The sequence below is a fragment of the Lentinus tigrinus genome, assembly GCF_003813185.1.
Source record: "Lentinus tigrinus ALCF2SS1-7 unplaced genomic scaffold L226scaffold_39, whole genome shotgun sequence".
In the NCBI taxonomy this organism is placed as follows: domain Eukaryota; kingdom Fungi; phylum Basidiomycota; class Agaricomycetes; order Polyporales; family Polyporaceae; genus Lentinus; species Lentinus tigrinus.
The window spans coordinates 255490-270437 of NW_027137948.1; the positions used below are offsets into that span (position 1 = coordinate 255490).

At 55.8% G+C, this 14948-nt stretch overlaps 6 protein-coding genes across 6 annotated transcripts; 1 reads left to right on the top strand and 5 right to left on the bottom strand.

Moving 5' to 3' along the window:
- Positions 1-224: 224 nt before the first annotated feature.
- Positions 225-3019, top strand: L226DRAFT_493273 (alpha/beta-hydrolase). The gene is made up of 14 exons (XM_067677427.1): positions 225-301; positions 360-506; positions 566-746; positions 807-927; positions 990-1324; positions 1381-1391; positions 1442-1510; positions 1581-1788; positions 1842-1989; positions 2045-2193; positions 2283-2404; positions 2468-2557; positions 2626-2694; positions 2769-3019. The coding sequence occupies exons 2-14, from the start codon at positions 480-482 to the stop codon at positions 2871-2873; spliced, it is 1635 nt and encodes a 544-aa protein (XP_067530847.1). The 5' UTR covers positions 225-301; positions 360-479; the 3' UTR covers positions 2874-3019.
- Positions 3020-3496: 477 nt separating this feature from the next.
- On the bottom strand, positions 3497-4853 carry L226DRAFT_616323 (uncharacterized protein; the record flags this gene model as incomplete). The annotated part of the gene is made up of 4 exons (XM_067686890.1): positions 3497-3530; positions 3582-3981; positions 4037-4121; positions 4182-4853. The coding sequence occupies 4 exons, from the start codon at positions 4851-4853 to the stop codon at positions 3497-3499; spliced, it is 1191 nt and encodes a 396-aa protein (XP_067530848.1).
- A 2381-nt stretch (positions 4854-7234) lies between these two features.
- On the bottom strand, positions 7235-7528 carry L226DRAFT_425810 (uncharacterized protein; the record flags this gene model as incomplete). The annotated part of the gene is made up of 1 exon (XM_067674641.1): positions 7235-7528. A coding segment is annotated over one exon (294 nt), but the record flags the coding sequence as incomplete, so codon positions are not given.
- A 486-nt stretch (positions 7529-8014) lies between these two features.
- On the bottom strand, positions 8015-8467 carry L226DRAFT_444783 (uncharacterized protein; the record flags this gene model as incomplete). The annotated part of the gene is made up of 1 exon (XM_067674869.1): positions 8015-8467. A coding segment is annotated over one exon (453 nt), but the record flags the coding sequence as incomplete, so codon positions are not given.
- A 1656-nt stretch (positions 8468-10123) lies between these two features.
- On the bottom strand, positions 10124-11269 carry L226DRAFT_444096 (uncharacterized protein; the record flags this gene model as incomplete). Its single annotated transcript, XM_067674860.1, has 1 exon — positions 10124-11269. A coding segment is annotated over one exon (1146 nt), but the record flags the coding sequence as incomplete, so codon positions are not given.
- Positions 11270-12613: 1344 nt separating this feature from the next.
- On the bottom strand, positions 12614-13051 carry L226DRAFT_448300 (uncharacterized protein; the record flags this gene model as incomplete). Its single annotated transcript, XM_067674917.1, has 1 exon — positions 12614-13051. A coding segment is annotated over one exon (438 nt), but the record flags the coding sequence as incomplete, so codon positions are not given.
- Positions 13052-14948: the final 1897 nt, after the last annotated feature.

Here is a 14948-nt window from a genome sequence, read left to right on the forward strand (position 1 = left end):
GAAGCTGCCGACGTGAGCTTGGGTGTAGGCAACAGCGAGGTCGACCAGCTGTAGGAGGGTCGAGCGAGAGGATGACGGTGGTCAGAAGTCAAGAGGGTGGCGGCGACGAACAGCAGCACGAACACGCTTATGTATGGCCGCCCGCCGGGAGAGCGTGTGACATCATCTTCAACTCGGACAGTCTTTCAAATTTCCCCAACTCCTAGTACTACCCCGGCCTGTCTCCGCAAACTCACTCTATTAGCTGCACATGTAATGGTGTACTAATCTCTGACTACACACCTCGATGGCAAAAGACTATGTACGTTCATTGATATTCCGCGCCGACGCTGCATGATCATTCTTCGTATGCGCCGAAGCTGTGCGATCATACGTCGTAGCCGCCGAAGCCGTGCTACCATACCCCACGGCCGCTGAAACTGTACTACCATACTCTGTGTCCGCCGATCCCGTACTACCACTCCTCATAGCCGACTACGATGTACGTCCATGCGTTACCATCCTCGGTAGGCAACTGTAACGTGTTCTCTGACCAGCCGCGGTTTGCTGATGACTACGTTCGCAGGGTGGACATCAGATCCAGTGGGGTGCATGCGATTCCTCTATCGTGAACGACACCTCGCTCTCCTGCGGGTTCCTCGAGGTCCCGCTGGACTACCAAGATCCCTCAGTCGGGAAGGCGCGATTGGCCCTCATCAAAGCGAATGCGACCGGGGAGCGGCGCGGATCCGTCTTCTTCAACCCCGGTCAGTCATCCTTGGCATTGGTAGGCTACCTTGAACCTTACTGATGCTTGACGCTTGCAGGTGGACCTGGCGGCTCGGGGCTTGCTGCCGTCAATGAAGACAAAGACTTGCTGCTCGGACTCAGCGGCGGCGTGTACGATGTCATCAGCTGGGATCCACGAGGTGTGGGTAACCTCACCATGTCAGTGCTTTCATTTCTCTGTCGCGCCTTTGATGAAAACCGCTTACGCCTCCGCCCGCCAGTCCCGGTGAAGTCTTCTGCTTTGACGATTTCGCAGAGTACACCGCCTTCTTCAACGGCACGATCGAGCTCACTGGTATTGAAGAGACGGGCAACTTCACCAACCCGGCCGACATCAAAGCACTCCTCGCACAAGCTCCAACCATGCAGAAGAAGTACGAGCAACTGGGCCAGAAGTGCCTGCAGTCACCAAGCGGCAAGTTCCTCAAGTACATGGGGACGGCCGCTGCGGTGCGCGACATGGTCTCGATCGCGAACGCGCTGGACGGACCTGACACTCCGATCAACTATATCGGCACGTCGTATGGGACGCTCATCGGCTCCTGGTTCGTCAACAGTGAGTAGCATGCTACCGTCGCGTCATGGACTATAGCTGACACTGATTTGCACTAGTGTTCCCGGAGGTAGGAGGGAAGCTGCACAATCCGTGTGTTGAAGACTGATTGCGATCTAGCGCGTCGGAAGAGTCGTTATTGACGGCGTGATTGATCCGCTGGTGTTTGCCACACAAGAGCCGGCCTTGGTGAGGCACTTCTCCAGCACCCTCTCGTCCAAAATTCAGAGTTATTCATCAAAATCCCATCGAAATGCAGTCCTTCCGGAGTCAATTGATATCCGCGGATACCATATACAAGGCTCTCATCACCGGGTGCGCGCTCTCTGGTCCAAGTGGATGCGCCGCTGCCTCAGAGGGTGACGGGCCGCTCGACATCGACGCCAAGTTCCAGGCACTGTTGAAGACCGCGTATGATGCCGCGAAGCTCAACGCGTCTGTCCCTCTTACTTCTGGAGAGATTCGAAGTGAGTGGCGCTCATGATGTGTGTATGTCGTTCCAAGCTCTAATAAACTGCAGTCACACTATTCGGCGAGATGTATTCCCCGACAGACTGGTCGAACTTGGTGAACGAGGAGTACCCTCAGATAGTCCAGATTGTCAACGGAGAGGCTCCGGCCAATGCGACCCTTGGCAAGAGGTCTAGGGAGCTTGTCCGTCACAACCCGTGCGTTGTGCAGTGGTTCCGCAGGAACTTCTGCTGACAACAACCCGACCTATAGGTTCGTCAAGCGCGGCTCTCAGCCCAATGACAGCCCGTCATTCACTTCGACTGCTATCTACTGCGCCGATAGCGTCGATCTGCGAGGCACAACGATGGAGCAGGTCTTCAAGGGTATCATCTCGACTGCCCAGAACGTCACACACCTCTGTGAGTATTGAGCACTTTCTCCCCTCGTCGTCTTCGCAAAGAATAGTGAACTTGGGCAGCTGACTACCTGCCATGACCTATGCACACAGTCGGCTCGAGCTGGCCCGCGACTTTTTACCGGTGTTCGTTCTGGCCCGTCCGGTCCGTCGAGAGATATCACGGCCCGTTCAACAAGACACTCGCGAACAAAATCCTGATTGCGTCGAACCTCGTGAGCCGTTAGTCCAGGCTATCAGCCACGACGGTCGTGCTAACACTAGCCTGCATATCGCAGCTTGACCCCATCACGCCGCTCCCAGGGGCTGAGACGGTCGCGCGTCTTCTTGGAAAGGACGCGGTGCTCGTCCGCCAGAACGGGTTCGGGGTACGTTCCACCTGTTCTTCTCCGCACGAACGACGAGCGACTGAAACCCGGCTTGTGTTTGATATCAGCACACTACCGTCTCGGAGCCGTCGACGTGTCTCAACGAGATCGCTGTCACATACTTCACGAACGGCACGGTGAGTAGCTCGTACTCTACGCGAGGATAGTGGACCAAGTGCGTGAAACTCAACTCGTTTCTCTTCGTTCGCAGCTCCCGGCGAACAACACGCTATGCGAGGTCAACGCGGATTTCGAGGTCTTCAGCGGCGTGAACACCGCGGACATCCTGGCGCACCTTCCCAGCACCGACGTTTAGATTCGCAGTCCAGTCGTTTGTTACTACCCATCGCTGTATGGACGCAGGACGGACGAACATATATATATATATGCGAATGTACTCTATTACTACTGGTGTCGCGGGAGAACCGGAACCAGGTTCTTCGCGCAATGATACTGATACCGAATTGTCGATCATGCGAAGAGGGTAAACGTAACAGAAGATGTGAAGGTCCTAGTCGAGCGCCATTGTTCAGCGTCGCAGGACAGAGACGAGGTGGAAGCTCGTTCGAAGTAGCGACCGCAGGGTCATAGATAATTGCGTACGGGAATGCCTGGAAGAGCCGGAAGGTCGAGAGATGGGTGGACATGACATGGAGGACGAGGGTGACCGTGGACAGGATACACTGGACGTGCGGATCGGGGTGGCTATGGGGGGAAGCCACAGGGAAGCTCACCCGCTCTGATTCGTGGTGCTGCTCATGCAGCCCGAAACTGGTGACGCAGTCGTCGGGGCCCTAGCGATCGAGGATGGCAATCGAGCTGCTAGAGGTCTCCCATGACAGGCATCACGCGATATGCGTGCTGTACATATGTGTGCGTGTGCATAGAGCGACCACAGGCATCTGAGTCGCTCACCACGCGGGTCTTTTGCACTTGGCCTCAATCCCATTCGCTCGTGCGCCCTTTGATTAGACTGTGGGGTAGCATGAGCATTACGACGTCTCTGAGGTTGCAGCTGACTCACTAGTCGCGACGTTTCGACGGTAGCTCCTCCGTAATGACAATGTTGTGCTCCAACGAAGGCATCCAATTCCGTATCCTCGCCGACAACAGCTCCGATGGTTCAAGATCTCGCCCATTCTTGCATATGGCCAGATCCAGGCGGGGAGGCCTGGGGAAGCACTCCAGCACCGCTTTCATCTCCGCAGTGAGGATGCGGTCGAAGTCGCTGGCGGAGGGAGAGAAGAAGATGTTAAGTTCGACGGAAAGATGTGTAAAGTTAGACCCTGAGGATATCGCGGACAGGAAGGACGTGAGCAGAGCACTGATGACAGAGAAGTCGTCATCGTAAATATGTTCGAGGACAACAGAGAGCTTGCGTAGACTGTGCTGGCGAGAGATGCAATCTGCGACACGCGCATAGTCTATATCGCAAAGCGGCATCAGTAGGCTTGCAACAGGATGGCAAATCGAGCTAACCGGGTACTACGTTGACACCGAGCGGCCCAAGTGCAACGTGCAAGTGACGAATGGATCTGCCAAACGCTCCCTTGGGTAGGAATCCCTTCAGAAAGTGCCACAACGTCAGGGTCGATCCTCTCGAAAAATAAAGATGTAAGCTTACTGCCCACACGTAAGACATGTAGGTGAGCAGCCGGAGTTGGTGGAGATTTTTGCAAATGCAGACGCCGCTCTCTTCCCTTTGGGCTATGAGGGTTTCTGCCATGTGAACTGCGCGACTGAAGTGCTCGGAGCGGCCCGGGCCATACGGGAATAAGATGTCGCATGAACGGAGTTCCGGGAGGGACCATATGAGCCACAGGTCCCCGAGGATGTACCCTGTTTCGAGGCTTCGAAAGTGTATGAAGAGCTCAGTGATAGGAAATGGGTGCAGTCGGCGATGGTACTGAGGAGGATGGTACTGAGACATCCAGTGCAGGTGTAGATACCGGATGTTTTCGAGGAGTCGTACGAACGTCGCCCGGGCGAACGAAATATAATTTGACGTCGAACGCGCGCCTACCGTAAGCTCGAGCACCAAGGGTCCCAAGCGAGGCATAGACGTGAGCGTGCGTTCGAGAAGGTCTGCAGTACGCGAGCTGCGAAGCCATATGTGGCGATAGAGGTTACGGTGTGCTCGCGGGAGCCAGTCGGAGCATGTAAGGGAGCAGGCTAGGAGGGCTGCATACCTAGGATACACAACCCAATCCTCAGCATGATGAGATTCAACAGTCTCGATGTAACAGTAGTCGATGATGAGCTCGCAGAGCTCGATGGGGAGACGTGCGTTCTGCATGCTGCGATGTCGGAGGCAGTAGAAGATGGAGTGTAAGACAGTAAGGGTTCAGTGCAAACGAGTAAAGAGATGGTTAATAGTGTATTTGCACTGGTGCATATCGCGGTGTGGCTGGGCGATTCGCCCATTCTCGACCAGTCACTGTACATGTTTTGGGCGAATCGCTCAGCAACACCGAGATATAGATTCGTGCAAATACACTCTACAGCAACAGTTGTATGTACATATGCGTCTCGAAGACGGACAAGCTGGAGGAGTTGAATACGCGGAGCTCCCGAAACGGGGTCCGTGCGTGGGAATTAGTCCTGCATATAACCTGTGCGCGAGCGCCCGCAAACTTCAGATTCTTCCACAATCATACCGCCGATGACGAGAACTCAGGCAGCGAGACGAGCACGACAGTCTTTGGACAGTCGGCATTGACATCGCTCGTTCGGCCACCTACCTTGTTACATTCAAAGGGACGGGCTTGTTCACAGCTGATGGCGTCTTCATTTCGTATGTCTCCGATCCTTATGTATGTGACGCCCGTAGGTTTCACACGGTAGAGCGCTCGGCAGGAGACAGGTGTAAAGACTGTTTGTTCTGCTCGTGAGTACGCTAGGGAATACAGGACGAAGTCCGAGGGTATATGTACGACTACGATGCCAAGTCCGAAGAGGTACGATAACGCGTAAGGACCGGGAGGAGGTTGGTAAGGAATCAGGTGGGCGCTGAGCAAGCCGGGTAGGAGATGGGTAAGGAACGGCGTTGGCGTTGGTCAGCGGAATGATAGGAAATAATGAGAATAAGCGAGAGGTCTGGAACGGACGATATCCGAGGGAGGAACGAGGAGAGAGGAGCGTTACATACGCCCTCCGAAGGTTGCGAACGGGGAGAGCGACCTTCCGAGAAGATCGGGGAGTAAGTGTCCCGAAACGGAAGACCAATATGGAAAGTTAAGCGCGCTTCGCGCCAGCACGCCTCTTGCCCTCCGCCTTCGACATACCGGCCTCCTCGTCAGCGGTCTCGTAGTCGATCAGCTCGAACTCGTCCTTCTCGGTCTCGCCCTCCGCGTCCTTGTCTTCGTCCATCGCCTCAGCGTCCTTCGACGTCTTCGGCTTCGGCTTCGACTTCGAAGGTCCAGCAGCCTTAGGCTGCGAAGTGGACGGCGATCCCGATCCGCCGGCAGCATTGGAAGCAGAACGCTCACCGACCCGCTCGTCAACACGAGTCTTCTTGGCGGCGTCCGAGGCGCGGTACTCCTCGCGCTTCCGCTTGCGCTCCTCGGCCTTCTTGACTTTGGCAGCACCGCGCGCCTCCGCAAAGTGCGCTTCGCGTTCCGCAGCCGCCCACAACATGCGGTTGATGGTATCCGTCTGGTGCGCGGTGAACTGCGGCTCGAGGTCGACGACAGGAGGGGCAGGAGCAGGAGTAGGGGGGTCGATCTCGTCCATGAGATCGGCAGGGATGGAACGGCCTCGGATGGTGACAGAGTCGGAGCCGACGTCGTAGACGGCGAACTGGTAAGTCCCTTCGTCCAGGTTCCACTGATGGGTGAGTTCTTGGTAGGCGAACGGGACGCCGCATATGAAGCCTTCGCGAGTACCGTGCTCGCGGAGGTGACGATTGAAGTCGTTGCAGAGGCGGAACTGGCCGGGAGTCATGTGGTACGGCGTGCCCGTCTCATCGAGGAGAGTGACGTTGGGGGAATTAGCGTCGAGGAACGCGTTCTGGAGCGGCATGGGATGGAAGGATAGTGGGTAGGGAGGATGGAGCAGTGGTGCGAGTAGAGTGTCGAGTGCAGAAGGGAAGTTGGAAGGATGGGATGAGATGGAGGTCAGTACTGACGACCTCTGCCTTTTAGCACCACGTCGACGAGCCCGTCGTCGACGTCTCCGACCATCGCCATACACGAGGCAAGGCTCAACATTTCCAACGAAAATCTGAGGGTCTGACGGTGGTGCGCCGTCGCCCTCGATCAAGCTCGCAACGCCGTCTATTCCTAAAGCGTCGAAGTACGCGTTCAGCACCCCAAGATGCTGAACAGTATCATATGGTACCCAGGTACGATCACCTGACTTCCAGACCGCCTCGAACAAGGCGTTTTCGCCCGCACCTCGATGACTGACTAGTTTATCTATAGCCCACTCTCCATCCTTGTCCTCAAGCTCTGCAACTTGACTGTCAAGACGTCCGGGGAAAAGACGGTCATCATTAGGTACGTGTATCCGCAACAGTGACGCATGGAACGTATCATGAATACCTCGTCGCCGCAGGTTAGCAGGCAAATCAATCCGGTAGGACAAATTTCCGAAGTCGCGTAAAATACGGTACGGCCCAATGTATTTAGGCATTAGCTTACGCGCGTTGCCTTTAGGCAACGCGAGGTTCTTTGTAGAAATATACACGAGGTCCCCTTCTACAAATGGTGAGGGCCGGCGACGACGATTAGCGTCGCGTGTCTGTTTCACGCGCGCGCCCAAGATCGAATCGTGAGCAGACATGATAGCGTTTTTGACGCGCTGCGCGTACGCCCGCACTCCTGGATACTCATCAGGAGATGCGTCGTCCCATACCATAGCCCGGGGCATCCGCCCAGTGTTCAAGAAAAAGGGGGCATAGCCAGTGCTTTCAGACTTAGCTAAGTTGATAGCAAATTCGATTGCTGGCAACTTACTGACCCAGTCGCGTTGTGTAGGGCCAATACACTGACGGAGCATCTGTCCTACCGTCCGATTAGCTCGCTCAGTGGATCCATCTGACTCCGGATGATACGCGCTCGACATGCGCAGCTCGACGCCCATCAACTTATGCAGGTGAGACCAGAACAGACTGGTAAACAAAACATCCCGATCGCTAACGATCCATTTAGGCAAGCCATGATGCTTGTAAACTTCCGCAAAGATAAGTTCAGCCACTTCCGGTGCCTTGTAGTCCTGTCGACTGGGCACGAGATGGACTAACCCACTTAGTAGGTCGATTATCACCGTAATCTCGTCAAACACTCCGTCCCGGTTCTTCGATTCAGGCAGCGGCCCAAGAAAGTCGATACCAATGCCATCCCAGGGCTTGGTAGGTACTTTCAGTGGGTTCAGAAGTCCGTAAGGCTTCTGATTGCTAGGCTTACTTCGCTTACACGTCTGACAGGTCTCGCAATACGATTGGACGTCCGCGGCCATGGATTTCCACCACACATGGTCACGCAGCAAGCACAAGGTCCGATGTGTTCCCAGGTGCGCAAGGATTGAATGCGCATGCCTGATGACAATCTCACGCGCACTGCGCCCGTTGATCAGGATTTTAGGTACGCATAGCAGACATTTATTAGCATCCCTTATGAAAACTAATCCCTCTTTCAGGTCGAAGTTCTTGAAGTGCTTCGGGTTCTCAAGTATCTGGGCGAAGAACTGGTCCTCGCCGTACCGGCCCTTCAAGACAGCCACCAAGTCCAGGCCCTCAGTGCTTTCCGAGAGGTGCTGCATGAAGCCGTGCGCAATTTGCACGGCCGGTTCGACGTTCTCGTATTCACTCGGTGAGTAGTACATTTCTTTTGTCTTGTGGCTTACTGCTTCGTTCGCAGGACGCTCGCCCTCCTGTTGTTCAGCACGCGGTCCGTGCAGAACAACACGCCTAATGCGCTTAGCAAACTCGCGCGAAGTTTCGGGACACCCCGTCTCCGCTGGAGCGACCGGTTTACGTCCGCGCGAACGCGCACCGGGCGGTTCGCTGGCAGTCACCGCCCGGTGAGGGGCAACCTCGGGAGAAGACTCCGTGGGAGGCGGTTGGGCGAGCATCGATACTGCTCGCTCTTGTCCCCCAACTGCCACGTCGCCCTCCGCTATGGGCTCAAGACCGGATCCGACACGCCCTCCAGTACGGCCAGACCGCCCTGCAACCACGCCTCGTCGGGACACCGTCGGAGGAGGGTCCGGGCGAGGCTTGCGAGGGCGTAGTACACGCCCTGAGGGAGCGGGAACAGGAGCAGCGGCGACAACAGGTATGTCGTCGCCCACGTCTGTCCAGGTCTCCGGGTCCACGCTGACAGGGAACGAAATCGCACAGCAGGACAAAGCCCGTGAGACGTCCCTGTCCTCGTCATGGCTCGTATATTCTGACGGTGCGCGCACAGTCCCCGGCCGATCATTGTTGTAAATACGCGACAGAGCGTCCGCCAGGACGTTCTCAACCCCCGGTACGTACTCAATTTCAAAGTCGAACTCTGAGATTGTTTCTAACCACCGCGCCTGACGTCCGGACAAGTTGCGCTGTTTCAAGAGATGGATCAAGCCCTTGTGGTCGGTCACCCACGTAAAGCGACATCCAAGAAGTATGTCTCGATGCCTTCGCATTGACTCAACGCCCGCTAACATTTCTATCTCATGTACAGGGTAATTAGTCTGCGCTCGAGACAACTTCGCTGAGAAGAACGCCGCTACGCGCGCGCTGCGAAAGTTGTCGCCCTGCGAGATTACACCCGCAATCCCAGCCTGCGACCCATCCGTTACAAGCCAAATGGGAGCCGCCCCCTTCGAGTAGTCGAGGGGCACGCGGTGGTGATCGCGATGCGCCTGCAAGAGACGCTTGATGTCGTTGAAGGCCCGCTGGTGAGTTATGTCCCAACTGAACACAGATTCCGACCCAGTCATGGCACTGAGCACTCCCATAGGAATGCGCACAGTCGCTATGTCGTCCGCCAAGTACCCGACTGAGCCTAGGAAGCCACGCAAAAGCTCCTTGCTCGTCGGTGTCTTCCAATTCAAGACGCAGTCAACTTTGTCTGGGTCCATCCGGATCCCATGGTCGTCGACAATGCGACCGAGCACCTTCATCTCGGCACACAGGAACTTTAGCTTGGTAGCGCTAAGGTAAAGCTGTTCTTTCTTCAGGATGTCAATTACTAACTTTACATGCCTAACGTGCTCTTCCAACGTGTCTGAATAGATCGCAATATCGTCAAGGTATACATCAAGAAACACTCCAATATAGGGCGCAAAAATGTGATTCATGAGCGACTGGTAAGTCGCTACTGCGTTACAGTCTCCTTGCTGGAGAACTAAACTAACCATGTTACCGTCAGGGGTAGTCATCGCCGTCCGGGGGACATGAGCAGGATCCACCCGGATCTGCTCATATGCGTCCTTTCCGTCGATCAAGGTGCGATATGGCTTGCGCGAGATCCGGCGGAGGATCCCCTCCATGTCAGGCAACGGTGAGGTGACCTTGTGGGTGTTCGCATTACGCTCACGCAAGTCACAGACAACGCGCAGACGCGGAGGGATTCCATCGCGACCCGTGCCCGGCTTCGTCAAGAGAAGCATGGGCGAAGTATTGCGAGCGTTGGACATCTTCCAACGCCCGGATTTCAGGTACGCATCTCGCTTTTCGACCCAGAGCTCACGCAGGGCGTCCGGGCACTTGCTCGGACGCCAATGATAGATCTTCGACTCGTCTTTCAACGGTATTGTATGATTGATCGCTCGCAACGGTGGCAAAGGAGCGTCGCTCGTATCTCTACATATGGGCTCTGCGTACTGACGGAGCTCTTGCCTAGCTGCCTCAAGACGATCCTGGAAAAGATCAACCGCGCAGGACTCGAGCGAGCGCACTTGCGCCGCTCCTGCCATCGGTAAGCTCTTCTTACTGCCGATGACAACCTTTGTAGGGTTCATACTGAGATGAACCTTGTGTTGGTACAGGAACGGCGTCCCCAAGATAATATCATAATTCATTACGGCTACGTCAAAATACCGTCGCTCCTGAACCTCCTGGTACTCAAGCTCCGCAATACATCCGGAGCTAATCTTCGCGCGTGAGCCCTTTACTGCCAAATTCAATGATATCTGCTTTGCTAATGGAAACACTTTCAGACCCAAATGCTTCGCGAAAGCTGGCGTGATGAAGTCTGACAAAGACCCCGTGTCAAGAAGGGTCTTTGCTTTCTCGCCGTTGATGAAAGCATCGACAATAATGGGCTTAGGAATTAGCCTCGAGAAGTCTCGAGGTACTGCGGAGTTCCGCTCGAGAGTGAGCGGTTCTTCTTTAGCTTTTCCCTTCTTGAGACTGACAGCATTGATTTCTAGCTCGTCGGCCTCGACGATGTCATCCAGGTCGCCTCCGCGCTCGGACTCTGCTGCGAACAAGCCGCCCAACTCGTCCCACAAGTCCTCAAGCTCGAAACCGTGCCTCCAATGAGGCTGGCGGTCCTCATGAGCTCGTCGTGCCGCGCGAGCATACCAGTTCCGGAAATCAAAGTAAGTATTGTTTTCTAGACGTGCGCTATCTATACTGACACTCAAAGCTAAGTAGTCGTCCAGGACCTCGATGGTACCACCATACTGGAAGCACCGGAACCGGGGAGGAGAGTCCTCCTTGAAGACTCGATCGTCCGGGTATGGTAAAGTGGCATTAAGCCGTTCCTCAAGGACGATGGCCACAGCGTCGCCAAGAAGGATTGACGTGCCCTCCAAGACCTCGAAGTCCAAGCCTTCCACGTCGAGGAGTTCTTCGACTAGGAGGGAATGGACTGGACAGCTGGTGGTGGCTGGAGGTGCCGACGATGTTGATGCATCACGGGCCTCTGACCGAAGAGCAAGTCGATAATCACTTGGTAAGTCATACCGTGGATTTCGGAGTTCGTCTGAGCTGACATACACTTCCCAGTCGTACGCCGTGTTCTCGATGACATAGCGGTCATCGGATATCTGCTGGACCAAGAAGAATTCGTGGTCCGGCTTTGTACTCGCCCCCTTCCAGAAGGGTCGACTCTTATTGAGTACAGCGGCGGCTCGCTGCTCGAAAGGGTTGCCGAAGAAGTAAGCAGGACATCCTTCTCGCCGCGTAGGAGGCAGTACTAACTCGTCTACTTCAGTAGCACGCATCCGGATCCCGTCATCGACCACCGGGATGGGTAGATCACCAGAAGGATCGGAAGATGACGAGTCGTCCGTCCGATGATCATCCCATGGAGGTAAGTCCTCGTCGGTCACCGTTACTGTGTCACTAACCGTTTGTAGGTCCGGCATATCCTCATCCCCGCCGTCCGAGGCTTCAGATCCACGAAGGTCGACAAATGACGAGCACAAGCCCGGTTCTGTCATTAACTCGACGAGATCGCGGCCAACAAAGTCCCATGGCATACTGTACAACCCTGGTAAGTCCTCGTACATGCCTTCGAACTCAATGGAGTCTATTTCTAACTCAGTGATCGTTGCAGTAGCTTCCGCCATGCCGCGCAGGACCTCAACATCCTCAAGATCCAGCTCAATATTATTGGAAGCAAGACCCGGAGGCCCGCCACGTCGATTCGACCGAACCTGCGCATTGCGCGGGCAGTTGCGGGCCATGTGCCCAGTCTCGCGACAGACGAAGCATTTGCCCGCAGCCACTAGCTCCTCTCGTTCGCGCTGTGAGAGCTGAGGCCGCTCTGCCCGCTGATTATGCTGAGTATTGTCGCGGTTCTGTCCGCGACCTCCCTGCTGACGATTTCCATTGTTCCGCGCAGGACCTCCGTTACCATTTTGCGGTCGACCACCCCGATGATGACGCCTACTACCAGATCGCCCCTCTCGACGACCCCGCGGCCGGTTACCCTGACCATTAGGTCGACCAGAAGACATTCCTGGCCCTTGGCTCGGGCCCGGCGCAGGCTCGCGACGGCCAGCCTGGCCGCCGTTTCGATTGCTCTGGTGAGTGCGAGGTCCTCGACCGTCTAAAGCTTCACGCGCTAACTCAATGACCTGCGCGCGAGCCTTTACGTCCTCGTACGGACTTTTCAGGTTCATCATTTGCTTCCAGAGTTCGCTCTGGATGTACTTGTCAAGCCCGAACCAAAACGCGTCCACTCGCTCCTCATTCCTGTCCATGCCCAGGACAAGGAACAGATTTTCAAGCTCGTATACGTACGTCTGGACACTGCGTCCGTTTTGTCTCGTATGCCTCAATTTCTCTCGCATCTGCTGACGGAAGTTTATAGGGAAACAGTAATTGAACAAGCCCACAAGGATGTCCTTGAACTGGTAAGCACGCGGGTCGCGCGAGATGGTATTAACATAGAACTCATGAGCGCGATCCTTCAGGAAACGCGATACAACAACCGCGTGCCGCTTCGGGCGGACACGGTACTCTTCTAGGTAATCACGCATCTGGCTAATGAACCTGTGGAAGACCGTGAGGTCTGGCTGACCATTGTAGGGCTCGGGGTCGACCGGCTTCAAGACCGGCACTCTGTGGTGCTTCGACGATCGACGCCGGCGCGAACTGCGACGTCTCTTGGTTCCTCGATGCTTCTTGGAGCCCCGGCGACGCTTCCTAGTCCGACACCTCTTGTGACGGTCCGAAGACTCGTCCGACGACCCATCTGAGGACCCGGTTTCGCTCGGGTCATATGAGCTATCGGTACTACTAGTACTGGTCTTGCTCGACGACTCCGAGTCACTGGAGGATGATGACGATGACGACGATGGGCTCGATGGCCCACTCAGTCCAGAACTCGAGCTAGAGCTCGAGTTGCTCGATGACGGATCGCTCGGCATCCCGCGCAAAGTTCTTCCAATGAAGCTACTTGGTTCAAGCTGCGATATAGGCTGTGGAAGCGAAGCTCCTGGACCACGCTGGGTGCGTCTGCGAATCCCTCCGGAAGCTAACGTGTCTTCAACAAGAGCAGTAGCCATCCCTTGCGAGGGGTCAGGGACCTTGCACCCCTTTCCCTTAGAGGTATCTTTCCTAGCCTTAGCCGCACCAGCAGATGGCACACGCCCTCGGGTAGAGTAGTTATCATCCCATGTATTATCCACGTAGCTATCAACAAATGGAAAGCGTTTAGACCGTTCATGAGCCTCGCGAGCACGCTCCTCCCTGAAATCATCTAACTGCTGCTGGAGAGATCGAAGTCTCCATTCCAGCTCTCGTTCCCTCGCATCCGGGCGAGGTTCTGGTTCTTCATAAGCATGCTCTGAAGCATCAGTTGTGGTCTCAACAGTGGCTTGAGGACGTTTGGCGGCCTTCATGGCGCGCCAGTATTCTAAGGCAGCGCGCTGTTCTTCAGGATCGATGTCGTTATCGTTCTCCTGCAGTGCACGCTGCGCGGCGTAATTCTCTAACGCACGACGCTGAGCTTCTGGGTCTAGCTCCTGTGCGTCGATGCCGACGGTGCCCCAGTTGCGAGCGTCGACAGTCTTGCCCTTCGTGAACGTCGAAGGGCCTTCGCCACGCGATCCTGAACGTTCGCGATCACGGCGGATGTTCTGCATCCTCTTATGGAAGTGTCCGCGCTGCTCCTCAGTGAGCGAGCCAGCTGCGGCGTTGACGACGCGTCGTTGCTCGTCATTGAACCTCACGGGTTGTGCACGACCCATGTGAGGGGGTAGGTCTCGAAGCGGCAAGCCCTCATGGCTGCGCGCGCGGTGCTTACGACGACGTACCTCGGTCCATTGACCGGTGTTGCTGAGTTCACTCGACTCGACGTTGGTCGAGGTCTCACGCGTGTTTTCTCGAACGGGGGATGTATTCTCTTTGTCCGATGGAGAGACTACAGTCGCCTCGTCAGCTGAACCAGCCAGCGACGAGGGACGAGGGGGGTGTTCTTGGACTCCGCCGCGAGAGGCGGAGCCATCTATCGTACTCTGTGGGTCTGCCGCCCGGTCGCTACGCGCACCGGTGTCTGCCCCGACGCTAGAGCGAGCGGCCTGGCTGTACGAGACGCCAGGCCTAACTCTGGAGTCCGAGCTTACGCTCGGAGTCTCCGACAAGGAAGAACTGTCGGATAAAGCGTCAGCGCTACGAGAACGGCGGTGAGGGAACGTACCGGGAGGCGGCGCGAGGCCGCCATGGACTCCAGGGCGAGGGCCAGAGGCCCTCGCACGTAGGTTGTACCGGAGAGTAGAAGACATGGGCTTTGAGGTTTTCGAGAGACCAGAAAGACGAGAGAGTCAAGTTGAGAGATAGAGAGGGTATGTCGCCTTAGAGGAAGTCCGAGTTGATCAGACTCGGAGGGATCCAGTCGGCGAGAGAGAGAGAGAGAGAGAGTTGTTTAGAGTCGATGTGCTGTCAAAAAAATGTGACGCCCGTAGGTTTCACACGGTAGAGCGCTCGGCAGGAGACAGGTGTAAAGACTGT

Excerpts from the sequence above, each read along its gene's own strand:
- L226DRAFT_493273 (XM_067677427.1), top strand. The coding sequence starts at position 480 with ATGTACGTCCATGCGTTACCATCCTCG. Across the intron at positions 2,405-2,467 it reads TCCTGATTGCGTCGAACCTC|CTTGACCCCATCACGCCGCT; the intron begins GTGAGCCGTTAG and ends TGCATATCGCAG. Across the intron at positions 2,558-2,625 it reads TCCGCCAGAACGGGTTCGGG|CACACTACCGTCTCGGAGCC; the intron begins GTACGTTCCACC and ends GTTTGATATCAG.